The sequence below is a fragment of the Camelus ferus genome, chromosome 3 (genome assembly GCF_009834535.1).
Source record: "Camelus ferus isolate YT-003-E chromosome 3, BCGSAC_Cfer_1.0, whole genome shotgun sequence".
NCBI lineage: Eukaryota > Metazoa > Chordata > Mammalia > Artiodactyla > Camelidae > Camelus > Camelus ferus.
In genome coordinates, this window is record NC_045698.1 from 46,398,013 (window position 1) to 46,420,971 (window position 22,959).

At 35.9% G+C, this 22,959-nt stretch overlaps 1 protein-coding gene and 1 pseudogene across 1 annotated transcript; both read left to right on the forward strand.

Annotated features, from left to right (window-relative positions):
* Positions 1-4,495: 4,495 nt before the first annotated feature.
* Positions 4,496-22,006, forward strand: CENPH (centromere protein H). The gene is made up of 9 exons (XM_006185182.2): positions 4,496-4,715; positions 7,780-7,835; positions 12,014-12,062; positions 12,413-12,487; positions 13,931-13,987; positions 16,282-16,345; positions 16,686-16,737; positions 18,468-18,631; positions 20,533-22,006. Exons 1-9 carry the CDS (start codon positions 4,591-4,593, stop codon positions 20,626-20,628), a joined length of 738 nt encoding a protein of 245 aa, XP_006185244.1. The 5' UTR covers positions 4,496-4,590; the 3' UTR covers positions 20,629-22,006.
* LOC102505632 lies at positions 5,401-6,536 on the forward strand (annotated as a pseudogene).
* Positions 22,007-22,959: the final 953 nt, after the last annotated feature.

Sequence of the window (22,959 nt, forward strand, 5' to 3'; positions counted from 1 at the left end):
TTAATTTATATTCTAAACCTAGTTTATTTTTGTTTTTTGGTTAAAATAAAACAGAATCCTCATAACAGATATGAAAATATCTTAAAAAGCTTATTTACCCACCTCACCCTTACCTACGTCTCAGTCCTATCCACCTGAAGAAAATCAACAGTTGAGGATGTATCTATCCATGCACACCTTCTGTAAAAACAGATATGCATATAAACTGTTATGAGGAGTAGGGGAGTTAAAAACGGGGTCATTCTATGTACTTAGCGATTTCTTTCAACATGGATGGGCCTTCCCCATCTTTGGGCATTAAAGTCCTTAGTATGGATATACTATAATGTGTTTCACCATTCCCCTGTTTACATTGAGGCTGCTTTTCCTCTGCTCCTCCTGTTTAAATGTCATTGTGTCCCATGCTTTTCTCTTATGTATACTGGATTCTCCAAACTGTGTTCTGAGTTCTCAGTTATTCCCAGCTGACTTTCTCAATGTCATCAGCAATAAATGTACAAAAGTGCTGGTTTTCTCTACATCCTTCCTAGAACTGAGAGTAATCATTCTCTAATTTCTGGGATTTTTTGCAAAAAAAATCTATCTTATTTGTTTGCAGTTTTAATGAATGCTTCTGATGACTAGTTGAATAAATGTTTGATGTCCACTCACTTATCAATATGTAAGGCTGTCCTAGTTCTTCAAATACCCTCTATCTGTTTATATGGTCTTTCGCCATGCAGACAGTTTAAATTTTCATAGTATCAAGTCTATTTTTCCTGTAGTTGCTTTTGGATTTTCAGTCTTAAGGTCAACTCCATCCAAAAACCATTAACATCTAAATTTCTAAGTTTTTCCTGTTTAGATCTATAATCCCTCAGCAAAATTTTTTATGTGTTATGAGGTAGGATTCTTGCAGATGGATGCCCATTTGTGCCAATCCCGTGTGTTTAAAATCCTTGTACAATTGAATTGAAACATAAATGTGTTTCCTGATCTTGTTCTTTCCTGTGAGTAGTATAGTTTTAAATTAAGTTTTTCTGGTAAGATGAGGCTAACACTATTTTCCAAACATTTGGGGGCAGTTTCAAATACGTGAACTTTGAAATTATGTCTAGTTATTGAAAAACTCCTTTGAGATTTTGACTGTTTATTATATACATGTATGTAGTATGTTATTAGTTCTAGATGGACTGGCATTGTCTTCCCATCCAGAAGCATTTTTCTCATCTCTTGTTGGATGCCCTTCAATGCAATATTAAAATTTAATTATATAATTTCTACACTTTTCTTGTCAAATTTATTGCTGGGTTTATGCTTTTTTGTCACTGTTGTGAGTAGGATCTATTTCTCAGTTCTATTTTTATTGCTACTTGTATTTTTCTTATACATTTGATATCAATTTTCTTACTTGATTTTAGTGGTTTTCTAAGCCTTAAATACCAAGATTTTATTTTCAATATCCATGGTATTTATTGTATTGGAATCTCCAAAACAACCATGGATGATAAGTAATCCCTGTCTTGTCCCTGGACATCTCTTCAGTATTTTGACCAACTAATATTTTTGCTATTCATCTTTAAGTGGTCTTTATATTTTAGATATTTTTCTATTTCTGTTGATAGTTGTTAACAGTCAGGGATGTGGAATTTTATTTACTATTTCAGCTTATATCATTAAGAGGTTTCCTCCTTTTTTTGATACTTTACTTGAATATTACCACATTTGAGGTTAATGAATTCTTGCTCATGTTATATAGTCTGCTAATGTTTCATTTAGAAAGTTTTCCATCTCATAAGTAATTGGTTCAGTTTTTGTTGTTGCTGTTTTCTGATTTTTGTATCAGCTTTAAGGTGGATTAAAGAGATTTTTGTCTTCAAGTCTTATAATCTTTATCCATTCATTAAAAATTAGCTAAATTAATCTGTAACGTCACCTGGCCTGGTGCTGCTTATAATGGTAGCTTTCCATGGTTTTTGGGGTGTTTTTTAGGCCTCCCCTCCCATTAATAGAAAATCATCCATTCTAAATTTTTAAAATCAAAGCTGTAGAGGTATATGATTATTGAATCCCTTCTGTATTATAGTTATATCTTGTTCCTGATGTTAAATACTTTTGGTCAGGCTTGCCTGGTTGGGGAGGGGGTGGGGTCTTTTACTGGTGTTTTGAAAGAACCAGGTTTTGGTGTTTTAGCGTTCATGTTAATTCTCATCTGTTTTTCTTTAGGTTTCTTTATTTTCTAGTTTAGGTTAAATACTTGATGTATTTTCATACTAAAAGCCTTTATATGCACATTTTCCTCTGAGATAGCTGGCTTCTAAAGTCCTCTTTTATTTCTTTTTTGGTCCTCTGATCTGGAGATTATTTTACTGCTTATTTTTTAAGTTTATTTTTGTCAGACATCTTTATGTTGGTGATTTCTATTTCATTGGAGATGTGGTCTGTAAAAAGCCTTTTGAAACTGTTTTCAATGTAGATAAGTACTTGATTGACTTTTATAAATACCCTGTGGATATAAGAAAGAATTTTAAAATAGACAGTGTATGGGGGTTATATACACACGTGTGTGCACCCATGCACATAAACTGCTTTTTTTCAGAGCCATTTGAAAGTAAATTTCAGGTGTCAAGATGTCACCTTAAAATATACATCTATCTCCTAAGAATTAAGGTCCTAAATAACCACTATCTTTTTATCACACAAAGAAAATTAACTCCATGTGTAACATGTAATACATATTCCAGTTTCCTCAATTGTTCCAAAAATGTCTTAGGAACTTTTTTCCAATCCAGTCAAATCAAGTTTCATATATTTTTGCATATAGAATAACTGCCCTGCTTTTTAACATGCATTGCCTAGGTCATTTGTCTTGTAGAATGTCCTCCATTCTAGATTTCTTGTCTGATTGTTTCTTCACAGTTAAGTTCAGGTATGCATTGTGCCAAGCATATTAGGAATTTGTACAACTTACACATCATTTTACAGTCACCGACCAGATTGTTACACTATTGGTAATACCACGTTTGATCATACCAGATAAGCTTGCAGTAAAGGTGCTGTTTTGTTTTGTTTTCAATTTAGCATCCATTAATGACACATGCTTTAAATAGTTTATCTCACTGGAAGTGACATGAAGGTAATAATTTAATTCTGTCATCCTTTCTATATTATTGGACATCCAGTAAAGATGAGCTCCCACCCACAGACCTACCTTTTTTTGTTTTACTCTGGATTTTTAAAAAATTGTTATAATCCACTTCAGCAGTGATTCTCCAAGTGTCATCTGCAACCAGCAACATCAACATCGCTTTGGAACTTGTTAGAAGTGCACATTGGAATCAGTAACTTGGAGAGGCACTCAGCAATCTGTTTTAACCAGCCCTTCCCATGACTGGTGCATGCTTAGATTGGAGAATCACTACATAGTCTTTGTCCCAAATTTGGCCAGTGGACACCTGATAGGCAACTGCTTAAAAGGATGAGATTGATGTGAGATTTTGGAAGACATGCCAGATTAAACAAGTGGTGGGGGGCGGGAGGCGCGGGGGAGGATCACTTGTGTAGAAGAAAAAAGTGAAGCAAAATGTTCTTCCAGGACCCTGAAAGTAGGAGTGGTGAACCTAACATCTTAATTTTACATCCTACCATGACTTTTGAATCTTTGACTGAGAGCTGTATTACTTTGACAATAGAGAGGAAGAAAGGGGAGCACTGTGTGATCAAGAATAACCCAGGGGAAACTAACTATAGGAGGGAATACTTGGCTCTCTTGTTCAGAGCTCTGAGTTGCTGTGCTTGTGCCACAAAAATTGTGTCCTTTACATAACTGATCATAATGAAAAACTACGAACCAATCAGGCGTTTATATGTCCTGCATTTTCTCTATTACCCTGTCATTGCTCAGCTAAGAAAGCTCAACTGTAGTTAGCCAGGTCAACAAGCTGACACTTGAGGGCACCCAATATTAAGAATGCGAATCTTTCTGACAGCTGAATTTTACACTAGAAGCCCGGGGGTTCGAGTACCTGCACTGCCTCCTCGTAAGGGGGCTGTACGTATCTGAACTTGGGCCACTCTTTTCTCTGCCAAATGAGGGTCCTGGACTTAATGAGCTCAGAGTAAGAAGTCTACTTAACCCTCCAATGTTGATCTCTCCCAGCCTGCCCGGCACACCCATCTTCCAAGGGCGCGGATGGAAGTGGGGTGTAAGATTGGTCAAAAACGGCTATCTAGGCGCGAAGGCTGAAAGCCCACCGATGTCGAGGTTTTCCCCTCCGGGCCGCGATTGCCAAGAGCTGGAGAGGGCCCCCAAACGACTGCAGCCAAGCCCTTAGCCCAGCACGCGACAGAACTGACGCTTAAAGTTCTTCCAATCTTTTTTCACTAGTGGTCTGTAACGGTTTTAACTAGTAGAGCCAGGGCGAAAGGAGGGACAGCAGCAACCATGGCAACCAGAGACCGGCGCGGAGAGGGCGGGACCGCGGGGCGGAAGGGGTGGGGCGGGGCGCGACGGCCCTCCGGCGCCTTCCGGGCGTTGATTCAGTGGCGGGAAAAGCGGCTCCTTCCTGGGTAGCGGCTGTTAGTGCTGTCTGGTGGCCCATCGAGCCGGGAATGGAGAAGCAATCCGAAGAGCAAGCCGCCGCCGAGCCCGCGGACTCCGGAGGGGAAGGCGGGCCGTCGCAGGTCGTCGGCGCCCAGGCGGCGCGTCCCGAGGACCGCATGACCCTGCTGCTCAGGTTGTTCCCTCTGGCCGGCTGGGCCGGAGCCAAGTTAGAGAGCTCCCCCACTTTGCTCAAAATGTCCAGGGTTCGAATTCAGTCTTGGCCACCTAATGGCTGCGTGACTACATCATTCGCTTAAGCTCTTTAACCCCTTTCTTCATCTTGGAAAAAGAGAAAAATGAGACCCTCCTAGCAGAGTTGCTATGGGGTTAAATGAGATAGTCTGGGCCTAGCCTTTAGCAGGGGATCCTTAGATCCCATGGAGCTGTAATTAATGCCTCCTTTCTTATCCCCTCATGCCCTAGGGTCCCAATTTTCCAGCCGTTTTGAGGGGTTCATCTGAGTTACTCCCTTTTCTTTTATAGCTACGGTCCTACAATCCAGAGGCTTCATTTGTTGTATTTTCTACCTGGAGGCAATGCTTATACTTAAACTAAGCTGTTGCTAAAGGAAGATTTGATGAAAAGGACATCAATCTTCTACACCTGTGGGCAACTAAGGTCCTGGGCCATATCCATCCTACACTTTGTATTTGGGTGCTCCCCACCACCCAAGCTGAGAATAGTTTCTTGTGTTAAAATGGTTGAGGGGAAAAAAATCACAAAAATAACAGGTGAAAGTTACATGAAATTAAGTTTTAGTGCCCTTAAGTAAAGTTTTACTGGAACACAACTTTGTGCTGCAAGGGCTGAGTTGAGTAGTTACAGCAGATACCATATGACTCACAAAGTCTAAAATGCTTGGTGTCTGGCCCTTGACAGAAAAACAAAATTTGCAGACTGCTAAATCATAACGGGGATTTTTTTAAAATAAGCTTTGTAACTGTATTACAGTGTTGCCATTGATTTGGAAGGCCTTGGCTAATAATAAATCTCACAACCTCACTTTAAAAATTCCATCCTACTGATCAATGCACAACAGGTTCCCCCAAACATGGAGTCTTGTGGTCCAGGTCTTTTTTGAATCAGGATGAGGGAGTGGTGGGTCCAGGTGGGGCTATTGGCCATGCCCCTGCTTGTGGCCTATCTGCACATTCCGCCTTCCCCTCACCCCCAGCTTTCTCTTACTCTTCAACTCGTGGAATTTGTTAGGCAAGTTTTTCACCTACAAGGGATTGCACATCTTATACCAAGACTCTGGGTATGGTTGGAAGTCTGGATATAGTCATGCTTTTACCCGGCTTTCCAACATCTGGCTATGACTGGTACAAGATATAGGTAGGTCTGACCCTCAGGTTTCATCAAGTGATTGCCCTTGATTTCTTTGGCTTTGATTTCAGTGATAACTCAAGACCACACCACTATTCCATATTTGAGCAGGCCAGCATCATGGGGGAGCTTTGGTGGCATCTGGGGCTCCAGAACTGCGGGATCAACGTTTTGTCTCATGATTATGGAGATATTGTTGCTCAGGAGTTGCTCTGTAGGTTCAAGCAGAATTGACCTGGTCTGCTTACCATAAAGTGTCTCTGTCAACGGAGTTATATGGCAACACTGATGAGAACTTGGTCATGGGCAATCTCTTACAGTATATCAATCAGAGGAAGAAGTTTAGAAGAAGCTGAATGCAAGCTCTTACCTCTATCTATCCCCATTCATTTTATCTGTGGGCCATTGGGTCTGGGGAATCCCTATCCAGAGTTTTTGAAGCTGTATAGGATAATGCTGCCACAGTCCAGTAGCCATTCTGGATGACCACATTAGCCACTATCCACAGCTAGAGGATCCCATGGGTTTCTTGAATCCATATACAGACTTCATCAACTCCTGAGCTGGAAAGAGCAGCTTCCCTGTATTACTCCCCTATTCCTTTAATCCATTGTGTATTCCACTTAGGAAGAAATGCCCAAAAGAGGTCCTGGCCACCAAACACTGTTCTCTCACAAAAGTCCACCTGACCAACACTGGTGAACAGTGTATAGTAAAAAGGCAGCAAAAACTCTGAGTGACCTAATAGCCTATTTCCCATTCCTTTGACATCTGACCTACTATATGGACTTGCCTTCATCTTTGTGTTTTTAGGAAATTCCAGTGAGCACTATTATTCACTGATGCAGAAAGACAGACATTCTTTTGCATAAACGTCTTTGAAAAACTTCTAAAAATAAGTAAATAAAAATTCCCTTCCCTTCAATCTACAATATAAAGTACTAAAATATTAAAGATACAACATCTTTTCCATCTCAGCTAAAAAGGATTATTCTTTCAGTGTGTCATAAAATGTTAGTGTACTAAAACTCTAAGGAATTGTCCTTTTCAATTGGAATTTTGAAACATAAGGAACGTATTTCATGGAGCTTTAGAAATTTGTCCAATATTTCTTAGCTACTTAAGTCTCAAAGTCACAAACAGTTTCAGAATTATGACCACCAAGTAAATGTGAAACATCTTGTAAGTACAACTTAATAAGTTATTATTTTACCCACAGCTCTTCTGCCTATTTTATGTCTGATTCTTAAGTAAGCAGAATCATAGGACAACTAAAAAACTTAGAGTTACTTATCTATCGTAGGATTAGTATCTGTTATTTTTCTGTACCTCCTGAGAATGTTTTAATCTGTTTGTAAATCATTATAGTGTTTGGGATTTCACCATTATAGTGTTTCTTTGTTTCTTAGGGGGAGGTTTTTGTGTGATTGAAAAAAAATTTTGTGTGTGTGTTGTGGTGGAGAGGAGGTAATTAGATGTGGAGGTACTGGTGATCATTCCCAGGACCTCATGCATGCTAAGCACGCATGCCAGCACTGAGCTACACCCTCCCCAACATCTATTTCTTTGTGTAGCAGTTTTCTTTAAGTCTCATTTCAGTGTGGCCCATTAGAAATAAATTTAAAAATCAAATTTTTAACTTTTCCTCACAGGTTCTGTTTTCCTACAGTATTTCATTTTGTGTCTTTTTCTCGGGCCTTAAAATTCTTTATGCTCATTTTAAATAAAATGAGGCCAAACTAGATTAATGCTGTTTATTTATACTCTTTATGTTACATCAGCTTCCAAAAACAGCTGAGTTGGTTTATTCTATAGTAATGAGTAAAACCTCAGTCAATAAATATATGACTGTTCTTTTTATCTGTTTTCAGACTAAGAGCACAGACAAAACAACAGCTCTTAGAATATAATTCAATGGTTGATGCAAGTAAGTATTTTCATTTTCAAATCAGGTTTTGTGACTTTATGCATGAACAGTACTCCAGGGAAAAGAAAGTCAGTTTTACAAAAAGCTATTTATTTAAGGAATGGGAGGGGCAGCATAATGCAGCAGTATGTAAGAAGGCAAAAAGCAGGCTTGCCCTGGCCCTCAGGAACTAGTGAAGAATTCAGGGAATGTATATAAAACAACTAAATAACAAAGCCAGACAGTTAAGTTCTACTGATCAAAGAATTGGGAAATCCCTGTTTGCTGAAGGAATAATACTTATTACTACCAACAATTTGTAGATTAAATTAGCAGATTAGATAATTGTTAAGCAAGTGACCTGAGACCTATGCTTTGAGAAACACTGGAATATAGGCATGAGAACAGAAGGGAGAGCAGCTTAGAGGCATGAGTGACAATTTCAATTCTAAACACAGAAAAACCTTAAATTTATCTTTTAGAATTATTAATCCTGAAATTTCAGGAGCCTAGAGAGTAGTAAAACGATGGTTTAGCCTTCCTAAAGTAATAACCACCTATTATTACCACCTGATTTATAAGCCCTTGAGTCACAAAGATAGATTTTGATGAGTTTTTCTCTATGAAATAAGCTTAAAAAATAAACCATGTAGTACAGTAGGTTGAATCAAGAATTATGGAAAAACCACGGGACCTCATAGATGTCTTAGTCACTTCCCTGAATCCATGTTTGGATTTAGGTAATTTGGGGACTCTGCTTAATCTCTTGTTTAAGGCCATAGACCTGAGGGCAGTTCTGGTGTGTTTTGCATCTGCATTCCAGGGTTTCTGAAGTCATCTTATGTGTGTGTGTTTTTTGTTTTTGTTTTTTTCCAAAAATTAGGCCCTCGGCCTCTTTCCTGCTCACTATAGCTAGTAAATTACTAAACTGGGATATGAGCCAGGCTTTCTTGCCTCCAAAGCCTTGTCCCTTTTGTTACATCAATAATGCTTACCTCAAAGATGACCAGTAGGTCACTGTCCTTCCCCTGAGGGAATTAGTGGTCTTCTTGTTTCCAAAGCCCATGTTCCTTGCATTAAACAAATTATGTTTACCTGAGAGAAGAGAGGTAGGACATGCCTAAAGCTTTTGCTGGCATGAGAGCCCACATAATAAAAAAGCATAATCTAGCTTAGATGACAGGGTGTAGGGGACAAGCTATTCAAAATTTGGACCATTGAGGACTTGTCTCTATAGGTATTTCTGGACTCCATTGAATGAATCCATGCTAGGGAATGGAGATATGGTGTCGAACAAGACAGATTTTGCCCTCATAGAGTTAAAATTCCATGTAGCAAAATGGGTAAGCAAACAAACACGTGGGGTAATTATGACATATAGTAAGTAAGAAGGAAATAACAGTGTGATGAGAGGGGGGTGCTACTTTAGATAGATGGCTTCTTCAAGAAGATGGCATTGGAGCTAAAATTCAGGTGGTAAGAGAGTCTACCTCCTTGTGCAGTCCTTGTTTTCCCTGTATAGATAATTCCATTTTTAAAGGGTTGTGATACCTGAAAGCTTGAGTACATTTAATAATCCACACTCTAGAATTTCTGCAGCTGAAAGAGAGGACAGATTTGAAGCAAGCCATGAGACATTAGGTTGTATGTAACCTTTGAAAGAAGATGTTTATCTAAAATTGATTAGTATTTTACCATTAAAAAATATATTACTGAGACTTTATTCCTTGAATTTTTTTTTACTATAAGTGCGTCCATTTTAAGGGTACAGTTTGATGAGTTTTAACAGATATATACCTCGGTGTAACTACCACCACAGTCAAGATATAGAACATTTTTGTCACACCTCCCTTGTGCTACCACACTCAGTCCCCACCCTCACCCCCAGCAACCACCAATTTGGTTTGTTACTGTAGATTTGTCGTCTAGAGTTGTGCTGTCCAATACAGTAGCCACTAGCTACATGTGGCCTTTAAATGTTAAAATTAAACATTTAGTTGTACTAGTCACGTAACAAATGCTCAATAGGTAGTTGTGTTTGGTGGCTACCACATTGGACAATGCAGGTGTTAAGCATTTCATTCGTCACAGAACAGCACAGTGCTGTTCTAGAAGTTGATGTAAATGGAGTTATATGGCATGTATTTTTTTGTTACTGACAACTTTCTTTTATGACAATTCATGTAACAAAATTCACTATATTAAAATGTACAATTCAGTAGTTTTTTTGTGTTATTTCAATGTTGTGCAACCATTACCGCTATCTAATTCCAGAACATTTCCATCACCCTAAAAAGAAATCTGGTACCTGTTAGTCACTCCCAGTGTGTCTGGCTATTTGCACAGTATTTTTGTGATCTATCCATGCTGTGTGTTTCAGTATTCATTCGTTTTTATTGTAGAGTATATCTCATGATAACTACCACAATTTGTTAATCTAGCTACCCGTTGATGAACATCTGAACTGTTTCCAGTTTTTTGCCCATTATGAATAAAACTGTTGTTAAATGCAGTAATCATTTGTACATATTTTTGTGGACATTTGTTTTCATTACTCTTAATTAAATACCTAAAAGTCAAATTATGGGGTCATATGGTAAGTGTATGTTTAACTTCTTAAGAAACTGCCAAACAGCTAAAACGATTATACCATTAGGGCAGATTTCCCCTGGCGGTGTTACGAGATTTCCACTTTCTCAATAACCTTTCCAAAACTTGGCACTGTCAGCCTTTTTAAATTTTAGCCATTTTAATAAGTATGTAGTGGTATTTCATGTGGTTTTAATTTACATTTCCCTAATAACTAATGATGTTTCTTTTCATATCTTACTGGCAACTTATATATCTACTTTTATGAAGTGTTCAAATCTTTGCCCTTTTTTCTTTGCCCATTTTTTAATTGAATTGTTAGTCTTACTGAGTTTGAATTCTTTAATTATAAATGAATACAGTTCTTTTTCAGATATATATATGTGTATATGGCAGATATTTTCTCCTAGTTTGTTGCTTGTGTTTTTAATTTTTTTTAACACTGTCTTTTGAGGAGCAGAAGGCATTAATTTTGATAAAGTACTATTTTGCACTCATTTTTTCTTTTGTGGTTTGTGATTTTTGAGTTCTAAGAAATCTTTGACTACCCCAGGTTTGCAAAGATTTTCTCCTGTGTTTTGTTCTAGAAGTTTTATATGATTTTAGATTTAACATTCAGGACTGATCCTTTTTGAGTTAAGTGTGAGTATAGTGTGAGTCAAGGTTCATTTCTTTTCCATTTGGAAATCCAGTTTTTCTAGCACTATTTGTTGAAAAGACTTTCCTTTATCTATTGTACATGTGTAGGTCTATTTCTGGACTTTTTCATCTGTCCTCTTGAGGTATTTGACTATCTTTATAGTGGAACCTCAATGCCTCAATTACTGTAGCTTTATAGTAAATATTGATTATCAGCTACTGTAAGTCCTCCAGTTTTGTTCTTTGTCAAAATTGTTTTGACTATTCTAGGTCCTCTGTGTTTCTATATGCATTTTAAAATCAGCCTGTTAATTTATACAGAAAAAAAAAGCCTGTTAGACTGGAATTTGATTGGGATCTATAGAGCAGTATGGGTGAAGTTGTTACATTAGCAATAATGATTCTCCCAATAAATGCAGATGGTGTATCTTTTCATTTCAGTATTTGATAGTGTCCAGTGTAGAGTTCATATACATAATTTGTTAAATTTATCCTTAAGTATTTTGTGGTTTTATATGCAATTTTACATGTATTTTTAAATTTTAATTTCCAATCGTTTGTTGCTAATATATAGACATACAGTTTTTTTACATTGATCTTGTTTGTTTTTTACTCCCCTTTATTTTCTATCATTCTAAAATTGTGCTGTTCAATATGTTAGCCACTAGCTCCATGTAACCATTGAACAATTGAAATGTGATTAGTCCTCGCTGAGGACTGTAAATGTACAATATGCACAGAAAAAGTTTGTGAAATATTTCAATAATAATTCTAAATTGACTACATGTTTAAATGATAATGTTTTGGATATATTGGGCTAAATAAGCTATATTAAAGTTATTTTCACTTGTTTCTCTACTTTTGTAATTTGGGGAAACTAGAAATAAAAAATTTCTTATTTGTGGCTTCCATTTATTTCTGTTGGACAATACTTTTGTAAAATGTTACTAACTTCAATTATTTGTTTGTAGATGAAGAAAGAACTCCAGAACAAATCATACAAGAAAAGCAAATTGAAGCGTATGTCATATTTAAAATTTTTATTTGTGGTTTTTTACTAAGATTTAATAATACTATTCATCATATAACACTGTTTTCTTCCTTTATTTTTCCAAGTAATTTGTCATGCTCATATTGAGAAGTTGTACATGAGTGATCACTTTTGGCATTTCCCCCCCTTAACAAGATACTTAGGAAGGTATCTCAGGAGGCATCAGTTTACCAAATCTGTGAATGTGTTGGTGTGGGGATCCTGTAGAATATTTAGATACTGACATTTTACGTTCTTCAAAGATTTACTGTATACCTCTTTCCCAATAGTTACTTTTTCTGATAATGCTGAAATTCTTTTGTTCATGCTTCTTTGGCAGTAAAATTGAAGAACTGGAAAAGGAAATTGAAGAGGTGAAAATTGCTTTTGAAATGAAAAAGCTTGCATTAGACAGGTAATTACTACATTTTAAGTGTAAGTGTTGTGAACTGCATGCAAAATGGGTATGTCTCGAGGTGGAGGGAATGTTTTAGCTAGTTTGAATTAATCAAAACGATGATTAGATAATGATCACAAATTTTGAGCCCTGAGAGAAAAGTTTCATCACTCATTAGCATCTTCATTTGAAGAACTTACATAAGAGAGGGTTAATAAGGAAATGTCAAACAAGACAACAGATGTGTGAGGTTTAATCCCAGTTGTGTTTGAAAGGATTACATGGATTCATTTATTCTAGTAACTCTTAAGGAGTAAAAGAATTATCACTGAATTTAATTATATTTTTAATGATAGGTTTTGCATCTGTATTTTTAAATTTATTCTATAAATATTTGAGTGCTTACTGTGTCCTAAACTTTGTGCTAGGTGCTGGTATAAAGATGTTAATAAGACCTACATGGTCTCTATATAAGCTTGTGATCTGAATTAATAATCTAAAGTGACTGACTTACAGTTTTTTTCTTATATTTCTGGCCTTTCCAGATTAATTTCTTCATATATTTAATTGAAAAACAGTTAAAGCCCTTTTCATTGCTTCTAGTAGTGAACTTTTTCCCCTCATCTCGTATGCTAGCTCATCATGTAGATCATATTTTTTAACTCAGGTGACTTCAGAGCTATTAAGATAACCCCTTTAATGAAATGACTAATGTTGCTGAGTTGATTATTACTTATTTATTAACTATTAGAATTTAAAAATAAATTATTGTGGTTGTGTACACATAGACATATTTTAAAGTTTATAGTCAAGTATGGCTTTGTATTCCCTGACTCATTTCAGGCCCTAGCTGATCTCTGCAGTGCCTTTTTTTCCTTCCAGTTTTATTGATAAGTGATTGACATACATTACTGTTTAAGTTTAAGGTATACAGCGTAACGATTCAACTAACATACATCTGAAATGATTATCACAGTAAATTTAGAGGACATCCATCATCTCATATAGATATAAAATTAAAGAAATAGAAAAAAAATTTTTTCTTGTGATGAGAACTCTTAGGATTTACTCTCAATAACTTTCATGTATAACTTACAGCAGTGTTAATTTATTTATCATGTTGTGCATTACATTCTGTAGTACCTTAATGCCTCCTCCTAACCCTGCACCAAGGTGGACAGCTTGGAGAGCAAAGCTTAGGCTGGATGTCAGGTCTGCTCAGCCCCTCTGCCCGGCAGTGCACAACCACGTGCAGCAGCCCCATCCCTCTTGGAGTTATTTCATATTTCTGTGACTTACTTATCATAGTATTTCCATACAGTACTGTTTAAGAACCTACTTTTGTTTTATGTTATATTTAAAGAGAAATCAATCTTTACCTTGTCGTGTTTTTAAATTTTCTTTTGAATCTACCATAAATGTTATCCACTTTTTATAATGGAAGCTTTTTCACTCTCATAGGATGCAACTTTCAACTGCACTTAAAAAAAACCTGGAGAAAATGGACATCAAGACTAGGTACGGGTTTTTTTTTTTTCTTTCTGGATTTGGTAAGGATGGGAATAAGAAAGATCAGCATAATGACTATCTCCACAAAATTTTTTTTTAAATTAACTGCCACTGCTGAACACTTTTTTCCGGGGAGTAAGAAAAATGATAGTGTTTTGGGGGTCTCCTCATCATTACAACTTTTATAGTCCCATTGACATCTTGTTCCATAGTGGGACCCTAAGAAGTAATGGAGGTTTTAGCCAGACCATCTGAAAATTTTGAAGGAAGGTTTTGAAGGTTAATTTTTGTTCAGGGTTTACTGTAAAACAGGAACAATGCTATCTCACTTAGCCAATAACAACCCAATGAGATAGGAGGTATACTCATTTTTCATTGGCAGAAATGAGCTTATATAGGTTAAATAATTTGCCAAGGAATATAAAATAAAGACTCTGATGATCAAGGTCATTTATAATCTGGTCTTAAGTGCTTAGCCTCAGGGGCCTTACCTGTGATTTTTATCTCCCAAAGCTCTAATCTTGTGATAAATACCACCACCATCCCATTAGCATGGGATAAGTACCAAGATGAATCTGGCCCTTTCTCTGTCTGGACATCTTAACCCAGATTGATACCTATTTCCCCTATATTGCATTCAACTCCAGGATTACATAAATCCTAAAATCTGAATTTGGACTCTCCAAATAGTGTTCCCCCAGAAAAGGAGAGCTTAAAATATTCTTTAGTTTAAGGGGTGCAGGACAGATTCATCACCTTAACACCCAAAGACAGCAGAAAGGCTGAGTAGCCGGAGGCAGTTCCTTTAGCATGTCTTAAGAGTTTACAACCATGTATAGCTATAACTTGTAGAAAATGAGTTCAGCTTTGTCAGGTCTGTGCAAAGATTCCCCTTTTTCAGCCTCCTCAGTAAACTGTTTCTACAGTGTTTGTCACAGCTGGCTGACTATCAGAATAATTAGTATTATCACAGTGATCACATTGCTGGTCCCATCCCAAACCTACTGACTTAGCACCTCTGAAGATGGGGGGCTGGCACTCTGCATTTAACAATGCTCCCAGGGGACTGTGGCAGTCTGAAGTATGAGAACCACTGTTCCTGCCCAGTCTTATTTCATACCCTTTTACTGCGGTCAGGGCAAACTGCTTGATCTAGGTAACCTATATAATTACACTTGACTCTTGAACGATGGGTTTGAACTGTACAAGTCCACTTACACGCAGTTTTTTTTCTTCCAATGAATATAGTACCTGTATTTTCATTTTACAGATCTCTGGATTAAGTTTGGGGAAAGTTTGTATCCAGTTGGAGATAACAGTATGTGGGGCACTAGGGTTTGATCCAAAACGTTTCAGCTTGCTGCCTTTGTCTTTGAGGCAGAGCTAGCAGTACTCTTGACTGTGGGGTGGTCTGCACCCCTAACCACCATCCCACCCACATTGTTCAAGGGTCAACTGTACTTTACATCCCTTAAGACTCAAGGGTTTCCCTTGTTCCACGCTTTGCATGACTCTTAACAATGGTTCGTATCCATTAGTGATTGTGATGAAACTATATTATGGTTGTGAATTTTTCTCCCTGAAGATTCTTTCCTCTTTGAAAGCAGGTACTGTGTTTTACTCTATTTTATATTCTTGGTGCCGAGCACAGTTCTTGGCATGTAGTAGTTACTCAGAAATATTTGTTGAAGAATTGGGGATAAAAAGCAGTTTATTCAATGAAACTATTGTGTTTGATACTATAATGGTAGATACATGAAAATTATACATTTCTCAAAACTCATAGAATGTACAACACCAAGAGTAAACCCTAATGTAAACTATGGACTGGGTGATAATGATGTGTTAGTGTAGGTTCATCATTTGTAACAGATGGACCTCTCTGGTCTGGAAGGCTGTGCTAGTGTGGGGCAGAGGGAATATAGGCTCACCTTCTACTCAGTTTTGCTGTGAACCTAAAACTGATCTAAAAAATAAAGTCTGTTCCCCCCCCCCAAAAAAAACAATGTGTTAGGGAAGTTATTAAGATTTTTTTCTCCCTAAATATGAGATTTTTAGAAATGTTCCTGCATGCATAAATATGATATTCTGTGTTGTCTGTGAGCAAAAATTTTTCTAAAGAAATGTATTTCTAATTTTAAGCAAAGACTTAGTTTACATCCAACTTTTTTTATTTTGTTAAACAATGACTTTCTATTGACGTATACAGTGGATATAATGAAAGTAAATGTATACTAACTGATTTCTTCATTGAGATTTATTAATTTTAACACTTAATAAATCATATTTTTATTCCTTTACAGTGTACTCATGGATAACATGAAACAGATATTAAATCTCAATAAATTAATAATGAAATTACAGCAGGTAACTTGTGCCATTAAGCTGTTTATGCATTCTCATGATTTGAGCAATGACTTCTTGCTGATAACTATTGTATGTGACTAAATAGGATTTTGTAAAGAGACTGGTATGGTTGGAATTCACTGTCCTTAAGTGTTTTTTATAACTCCATTATTTCTAACTAAAATTGTTAATTATCTACTTATCATTTAAGCTACTGTACTCTCCCTTTTGTTGTGTGGAAATAGGGGAATTAAAAACTAGAGCCCTAGAAAGTATGAACTAATAGATAAATTTCAGTGATTTAAGTTTAATAGGTGTGTTCTTAGATTATGTCCTTTAATCTTTTTATTTCTAATAACAGGAAACTTGGGATTTGGAGGAAAAATTGCTTGATGTTAGAAAGAAGAGATTGCGTATGTAGAACTTTTTTTTTGAGAACATGTTTTCACTTAGGGATATTGAAAAGGCCAGATCTCTCAGTCACTAAAAACTTTATTAATTTTCAAATTTTCTTAAAACTTTGGACAAGGCAATTTAAAAAGTAGTATACAAAATGGATTTTGCTTGATTTGTTGTTTTAGCACTTTAACTCACAAAAATTAATACATTCTCAGTAGGGGGAAAACAATCAAACAATACAAAAGTATAATGTGAAAGTCATGCCTCCTTCCTGTGTGACCACAGTTAGGCCTACATCATTCCAAGCCCTTTTCCATACCCATGTAAACATATTTATATATACATAATTTTTAGATGATCACTTGATACATAGGGTTCTACAGCTTTTTAACTTAACGAACATGACATGGCATTTTGCATTGATATTATTGAAATGTTTTATTGAAATGTATTTCACAAGTAATACACATTCTCTATAGAGAATTTGGAAACAAATATACACAAGAAAAGCCAATTTTTAAAAAATTTTATTTTACAGTCAAAAGATAATCGCACTTCAATGTTTATTTCTTATACAATAAAATTGGCATCATTTTATTCTGTATTGTAAACTGCTTTTTTCATTTAACAGTATAGACATGATTTATTATTTTAAAATATTATATAGATCTGCCTGTTTGTTAAGTAATTGCAGGGTCCAAAGTCTTCTTGGTTATATGACCTAATCACCCTTTGAATGTCTTAATTATTTTTCCATTGCATTCCAGCCTACTTTTGATACATTAGTATCAAGAAACCAAGCTCCTGAGATAGACCCATTTATGTTCCACATACAGTCTGTCCCCAACATAGGATGGTTTGACTTCAGATTTTTTGACTTCCCAAGGATATGAATTCCGTAGAAACCATTCTTCAGATTTTGAATTTTGTTCTTTTCCTGGGCTAGCGATATACTCTGCTTATGTAGGACAGCAGCAGGGAGCCCCAGCTCACAGTCAGCTATGCAGTCATGAGGGTGAACAACCAGTACACTTACAGTTATGTTTTCACTTTAATTCAACAGATTACATGAGATATTTAACACTTATAAAACAAACTTTGTGTTAGATGATTTTGCCCAATTTCAGGCTGTTGTAAGTGTTTGGAGCACATTTAAGGTAGGCTGTGCTAGGCTGTGATGTTTGGTAGATTAGGTGTACTAAATGCAGTTTTGACTTAGGATATTTTTAGATTAACATGGATTTATCAGGACATACCCCATTGTAAGTGGAGGACGATTTGTAGTTTATTTCTCAGAACTTTTCCAGAACAACCAAAAATGGTTGATGATATTTATCCCTGGAGAAGGGAATCTTACCTTTCACTGAAAATTTATCTTCCTGATATGTCATTTTTATAAACAAGTGGGAAAAAGCATATAACTCGTGCTTGTTTTTTTGGCAACCCAGAGTAAGTCTTCCTTGACATGATGTCCATGGTAAACATTTGTAGGCAGTATCATTGTCATGCATACATACCTTGAACATTTCACAGAGGGCATTGCCCAGTGTAAAGTTAAAATATTGGTGTTTTGCACCTGGGAAATCATTTCCAGATCAAAATGGAACTGCAACCCAGAATGCTGCTAATTAAAAGTTTTCTCTTGACTGAAATAACCAGAAACTATTCTGCTTCATAAGTTTTTAAGATTCTTGTTTATAGGAGTTGTCATATACAGTATATTGTTTTATTTTTAACCTAATAGAGTTAAAACAAGCTTCAGAAAGTAAGCTTTTAGAAATACAGACTGAAAAGAACAAACAGAAAGGTGATTTGGACAGTATGGAAAATTCAGACAAGATAAAGAACATACAACAAAACCTGCAGAAGGAGATACAGATTACTACAGTTATTCAGCATGTGTTCCAGGTAACATTTATATAAGATAGAAAGGGAGGTAAAGAATTTTTTTTAAATGATTGATTCTATAACTTTCAGGCTTACTTTCACTTTGTCTTTGATCTTACAAAACAATTTAGTACTGAATATTGGTCTGTTTACATATATCTGGAATTCATGTCTATTTAATATTAATGGCTTTGTTTTTACATTACAGTTATATCTTGGTTATGTTTGTTTTGGGGGGTAGGTAATTTGGTATTTATTTTAATGGAGGTACTGGGGAATGATCCAAGGACCTCGTGCATGCTAAGCACAGCACTCCACCACTGAGCTATACACTCCCTCCACCCTTAGGCATTTATAAATGGAGTGATTTTAGCAGCTCTGTGGAGGCAGAATGGTATAATGGTGGAGAACATTAGACTCCAAGTTGGGAGGTGGGGAAAACATGGATGGGAATGATGGGAGTCTAGAGTTAAGATCCTCGTGGCTGCTTAACAGTTGCTGACCTTGAGGAAAGTATTTAACTTTTCTAAGCATTAGTTTCCTTGGGTAGAAAGAATGGTTGTGAAAACTAAAGGTGATAATTAATGTTAATCTGTTTAATATAGTATCTAGTCCAAAGCAGGTTCTCAGTAAATATTGGTGTTTATCATCATGTCAGTTTTTAAATTTTATATGTTCTTTTATTCTGGAGGTTTTCCTTTACTTGAATTATAAGATGTCTCTGGAACTGTTGAGATGAAGTACTTAAATTACCAGTTTTCAATTATGAAGATACACAGTTAAAACTGCCTATTATGCATAAAGCATATCCTTGTAGAACATGAGGTCTTATATCTCACCATAAGAAATTCTTTCCCGGGTCTTACACCTATTTATTTTAGTAGCTTTGAGTGATTTGATTAGGAATCAATCAAGTGGATTATTGCATCATAAATGCAGTACATAAGTACAAAATAACTTAAAATCATTTTAATTTTCTTTGGCACAGGTTCCTTACTACTGCTTTGAGATTTCTATTATTCTGTGTTTCTTAATTTTTATTCATATCCCCTAAAATAGTGTTACTTTTGATTTAATGAACCTATTGCTTTGTTAAACAGATACAGCTTTGCTCATCTTAGAAGCTCTCTTTGTTGCTAAAAGAAGATCAGCCCTTAGGGGTTCAGTCATGTTTGAATGCTTATCTCCACCTGCCTTTGTAAATTTGACTGGATTTATATACCCTAGCCCTTTCATTCACTTACAGCAAGAATGTGCCTTATATAGGCCAAAGTTTTTCATACTTTTATGTAATACATATAGCAATATAACACTTATATTCTAAAATCTCTTTTAACAGCATTGCAATTAGTAATTCAGTATCACTGAACTGTAGTTTTTCAAAGAATGCCCAGAAGTTTCATTAATTATGACCTTCATGAAGCATTCCTCCATTGTGTACCACAAAAATATGCTTCACCTTTGTCAAGGTCTTGAAACTTTGCTGAAGGCTAAGAACTAAGCTCTTCTTTTATTTATTTTAAAAATAATGCATATTACTTACACTTGAATTATTTTTCACCATAGACATGCAAAATAAACTCTGAACCACAGCTGCAGTCTTTTTCCTTTAATCTAGGTACCACTGCAAGTATCCTTAATAGGTAAAAACTGTCCACAAAAATTGGTGAAACATAAAAATTTGTTGTAACCATTGTAAATATTCCCCAGCATTACGGAGATCAAGGCTGAAGCCTTACTGAAGGAGGAACTGACGATACAAGAAAGTATTACTATTTTTTCTCATGTTACAGAGTAAATGTTCACACCTAGTTCGGTAAATGTTTGATAAGATCAGTGAAAGAGGATTAAAAAATAATCTTGTTAAAGTTTTAAAAGTACTTAGAATTTTAATTTTTTAAAAATATTTTTTTAAATTACAGAACCTCATTTTGGGGAGTAAAGTCAACTGGGCAGAGGATTCTGCCCTTAAGGAAATGGTTCTGCAGCTTGAGAAGAATCTCACCATGATCCAGTAACAAATCTGTTCTGGCATTTTTTCTGTCTCTGATGTCATTTAAATTGCAAATTTCAAGTGAAATGTTTTTTCAGTGTTCAGTTTGGAACTGCTCTAATACTGCAATTTTATTTTAGCTTGAGTTAACATTGTATTGCAACATGGAATATATTGCTTTAAATGTAACTACAGAGACTGGCATATTCTAAAAGAATCCAGAAATCTCAGCCTTGGAAGGGCTCCAAAAGATATCTACTCCAGCTTTCCACTGAATGTGGACATTTCTTCTATAATATTCCTGGAAGTCCTAACTCTCAGTTGGAATACTTATGTGTATTTGTTTGTTAACCAAAATATTGGAAAGTTAGAAAAGCCTATCCACATTTTTACTTCTTTTCCACTGTCATTGTATTTTATCAGATAAATTTCATTTTAGTTCTAACCACAGATTTTTTTTTTGCCTTTTTTTGAGACATAATGCATACATAACATGTGTAAGGTTAAGATGTACAACATGTTGATTTGACCACCATGGTATTAGCTAGCATCTCCACATGTCACATAATTATCATTTATTTATCCTGATGAAAGCATTTAAGATTAGTCTTTTAGTAACTTTAAAGTATGTAATGCAATGTTGTTAACTAGAATCACAATGCTGTGCATTAAATCTCCAACATTTATTCATCTTCTAACTGTAAGTTTGTACCCTTTGACCAACATTTCCCGAGTTCTTCCACTCCCCCATCCACATCTTCAAACAGAGACCCAAATAAAACATGACCCAAATCAACCATGAAAAAAAAAGGAAAAAGAAAAACATTCAAAACGTTAACAGTGTGGGTATTGTAGAGGAGTCATGACTTTTTTCTTCTATATTTCTATGTTTATCATGCATTACTTTTTATAAGTTTAAAAATAAAAAAGAATGTTATTGTCTTATTGAAAAAATAGAACTTGCCACCTTTTATAGGATCCAGTTCCATTTTTGGAAAACTTTAATTTGAGCTCTATTAATTTGGTGCTATTGATCATTTTCATAGACAACGTAATATTTTCAACGTTCTTTTAAGAAGGACTTTAAACTTGAAAAGATGCACCGCAGTGGATAAGCATTTGAAATCTGTTCTTTAGATCAATAACAAATACAGAGATTTGCCTGAATTTTAATTCTAAGCATCTTTCTTTGGAATATTTATAGTTTTGTTTCATTTGTTTTGATAAACCATAATTTATGTGTAGTTTTTTGTTTTATGTATAGTTATTCTTTTTGCCACGCTATATTCTTGGAAATTGTCTACATAAATTATAAAACAAGCTATATTTTTCTTACAAAAAAACATTCTGGAAAATACCTTCCTGATCCAAAGTACAGCATTAAATAAATCATAGATGCATACTTGATTAGTGTATCTCAACTCAATGTGTTGTCACCATCCTCAGAAAAACTTTTTGCGTTTTCCTGAGATTTTATTATTCCGTTGTGTTCCCTCTTACAGCCTAGCTCTGAGAGAGAAATTGTATTCGTTAGCTTTCTTGGAAATCATGCTGAATAACAACCCCAAATCTCTGTGGCTTGTAAAAAAAACATTTCTCTGTTGGATTCCTGGTTTGGTTGATCATTCTATGACCCAGGCTGAGGGAGCAGCCACTATCTGAAACCCATGCTCATGGCTTATGAGGGCAAGTCAAATTATACAAGTACATTTAAAGTTTCTACTTGGAAGAGGTGTACATTATTTCCACCCAGGTTCCACTGACCAAGCTCAACATCACTGAGACAGGAAAGTATACTTCTACAGCTGGGAAGTGTTGAGTTTCAGAGTAGGGGAAGGAAAATGGATACTTGCTGAAAAGAACTATAGTCTGCCACAGCCTCCTACCTTGGTCTTGAATATTAACTTCCTTTCTGCATGTAAAAGATGTACCTCTCCCCAAGGAAAATAAGCTAACAATGTCATCCAATCACAGCAGTTTTAAATAGTCTTAACACTAGTCCAGTTGTGGCTCTTCCTGATCTGGAGAACTATGAACTGAAAACACAAGTTATGTTGCTTTACACAGCCAGCAAACAATAGTGGACAAGGACTGTAGCAGTTCTGAAATATTGCTTGGCAAATGACAGGAGGTGCCCCTTCCTAAGAGACAGGGAACACCTTTGGAGTAGGCTCTTGTACTGCTCTCTGGAAGCCCTTTTTCATCTGTGGTTCTTCACTGCCCTTTGGGAGGTTCTCCCTGTCTGTTACTAACTCTGGCCGTATCTGAAGAGGGCATTACAGAGTATGCCCATCTGAGCAGCTTTCTCAGTTGAGGACCCAGAGATCTTTTAACATCTCAACCAGTCAGTCTTTTA

What these genes read in the sequence shown, in the direction of transcription:
- CENPH (XM_006185182.2), top strand. Translation starts at nt 4,591, where the DNA reads ATGGAGAAGCAATCCGAAGAGCAAGCCGCCGCCGAGCCCGCGGACTCC. An exon ending in TAATTCAATGGTTGATGCAA is followed by an intron (nt 7,836 to 12,013) that starts GTAAGTATTTTC and finishes ATTTGTTTGTAG; the next exon opens with ATGAAGAAAGAACTCCAGAA. An exon ending in AAAATGGACATCAAGACTAG is followed by an intron (nt 13,988 to 16,281) that starts GTACGGGTTTTT and finishes ATTCCTTTACAG; the next exon opens with TGTACTCATGGATAACATGA.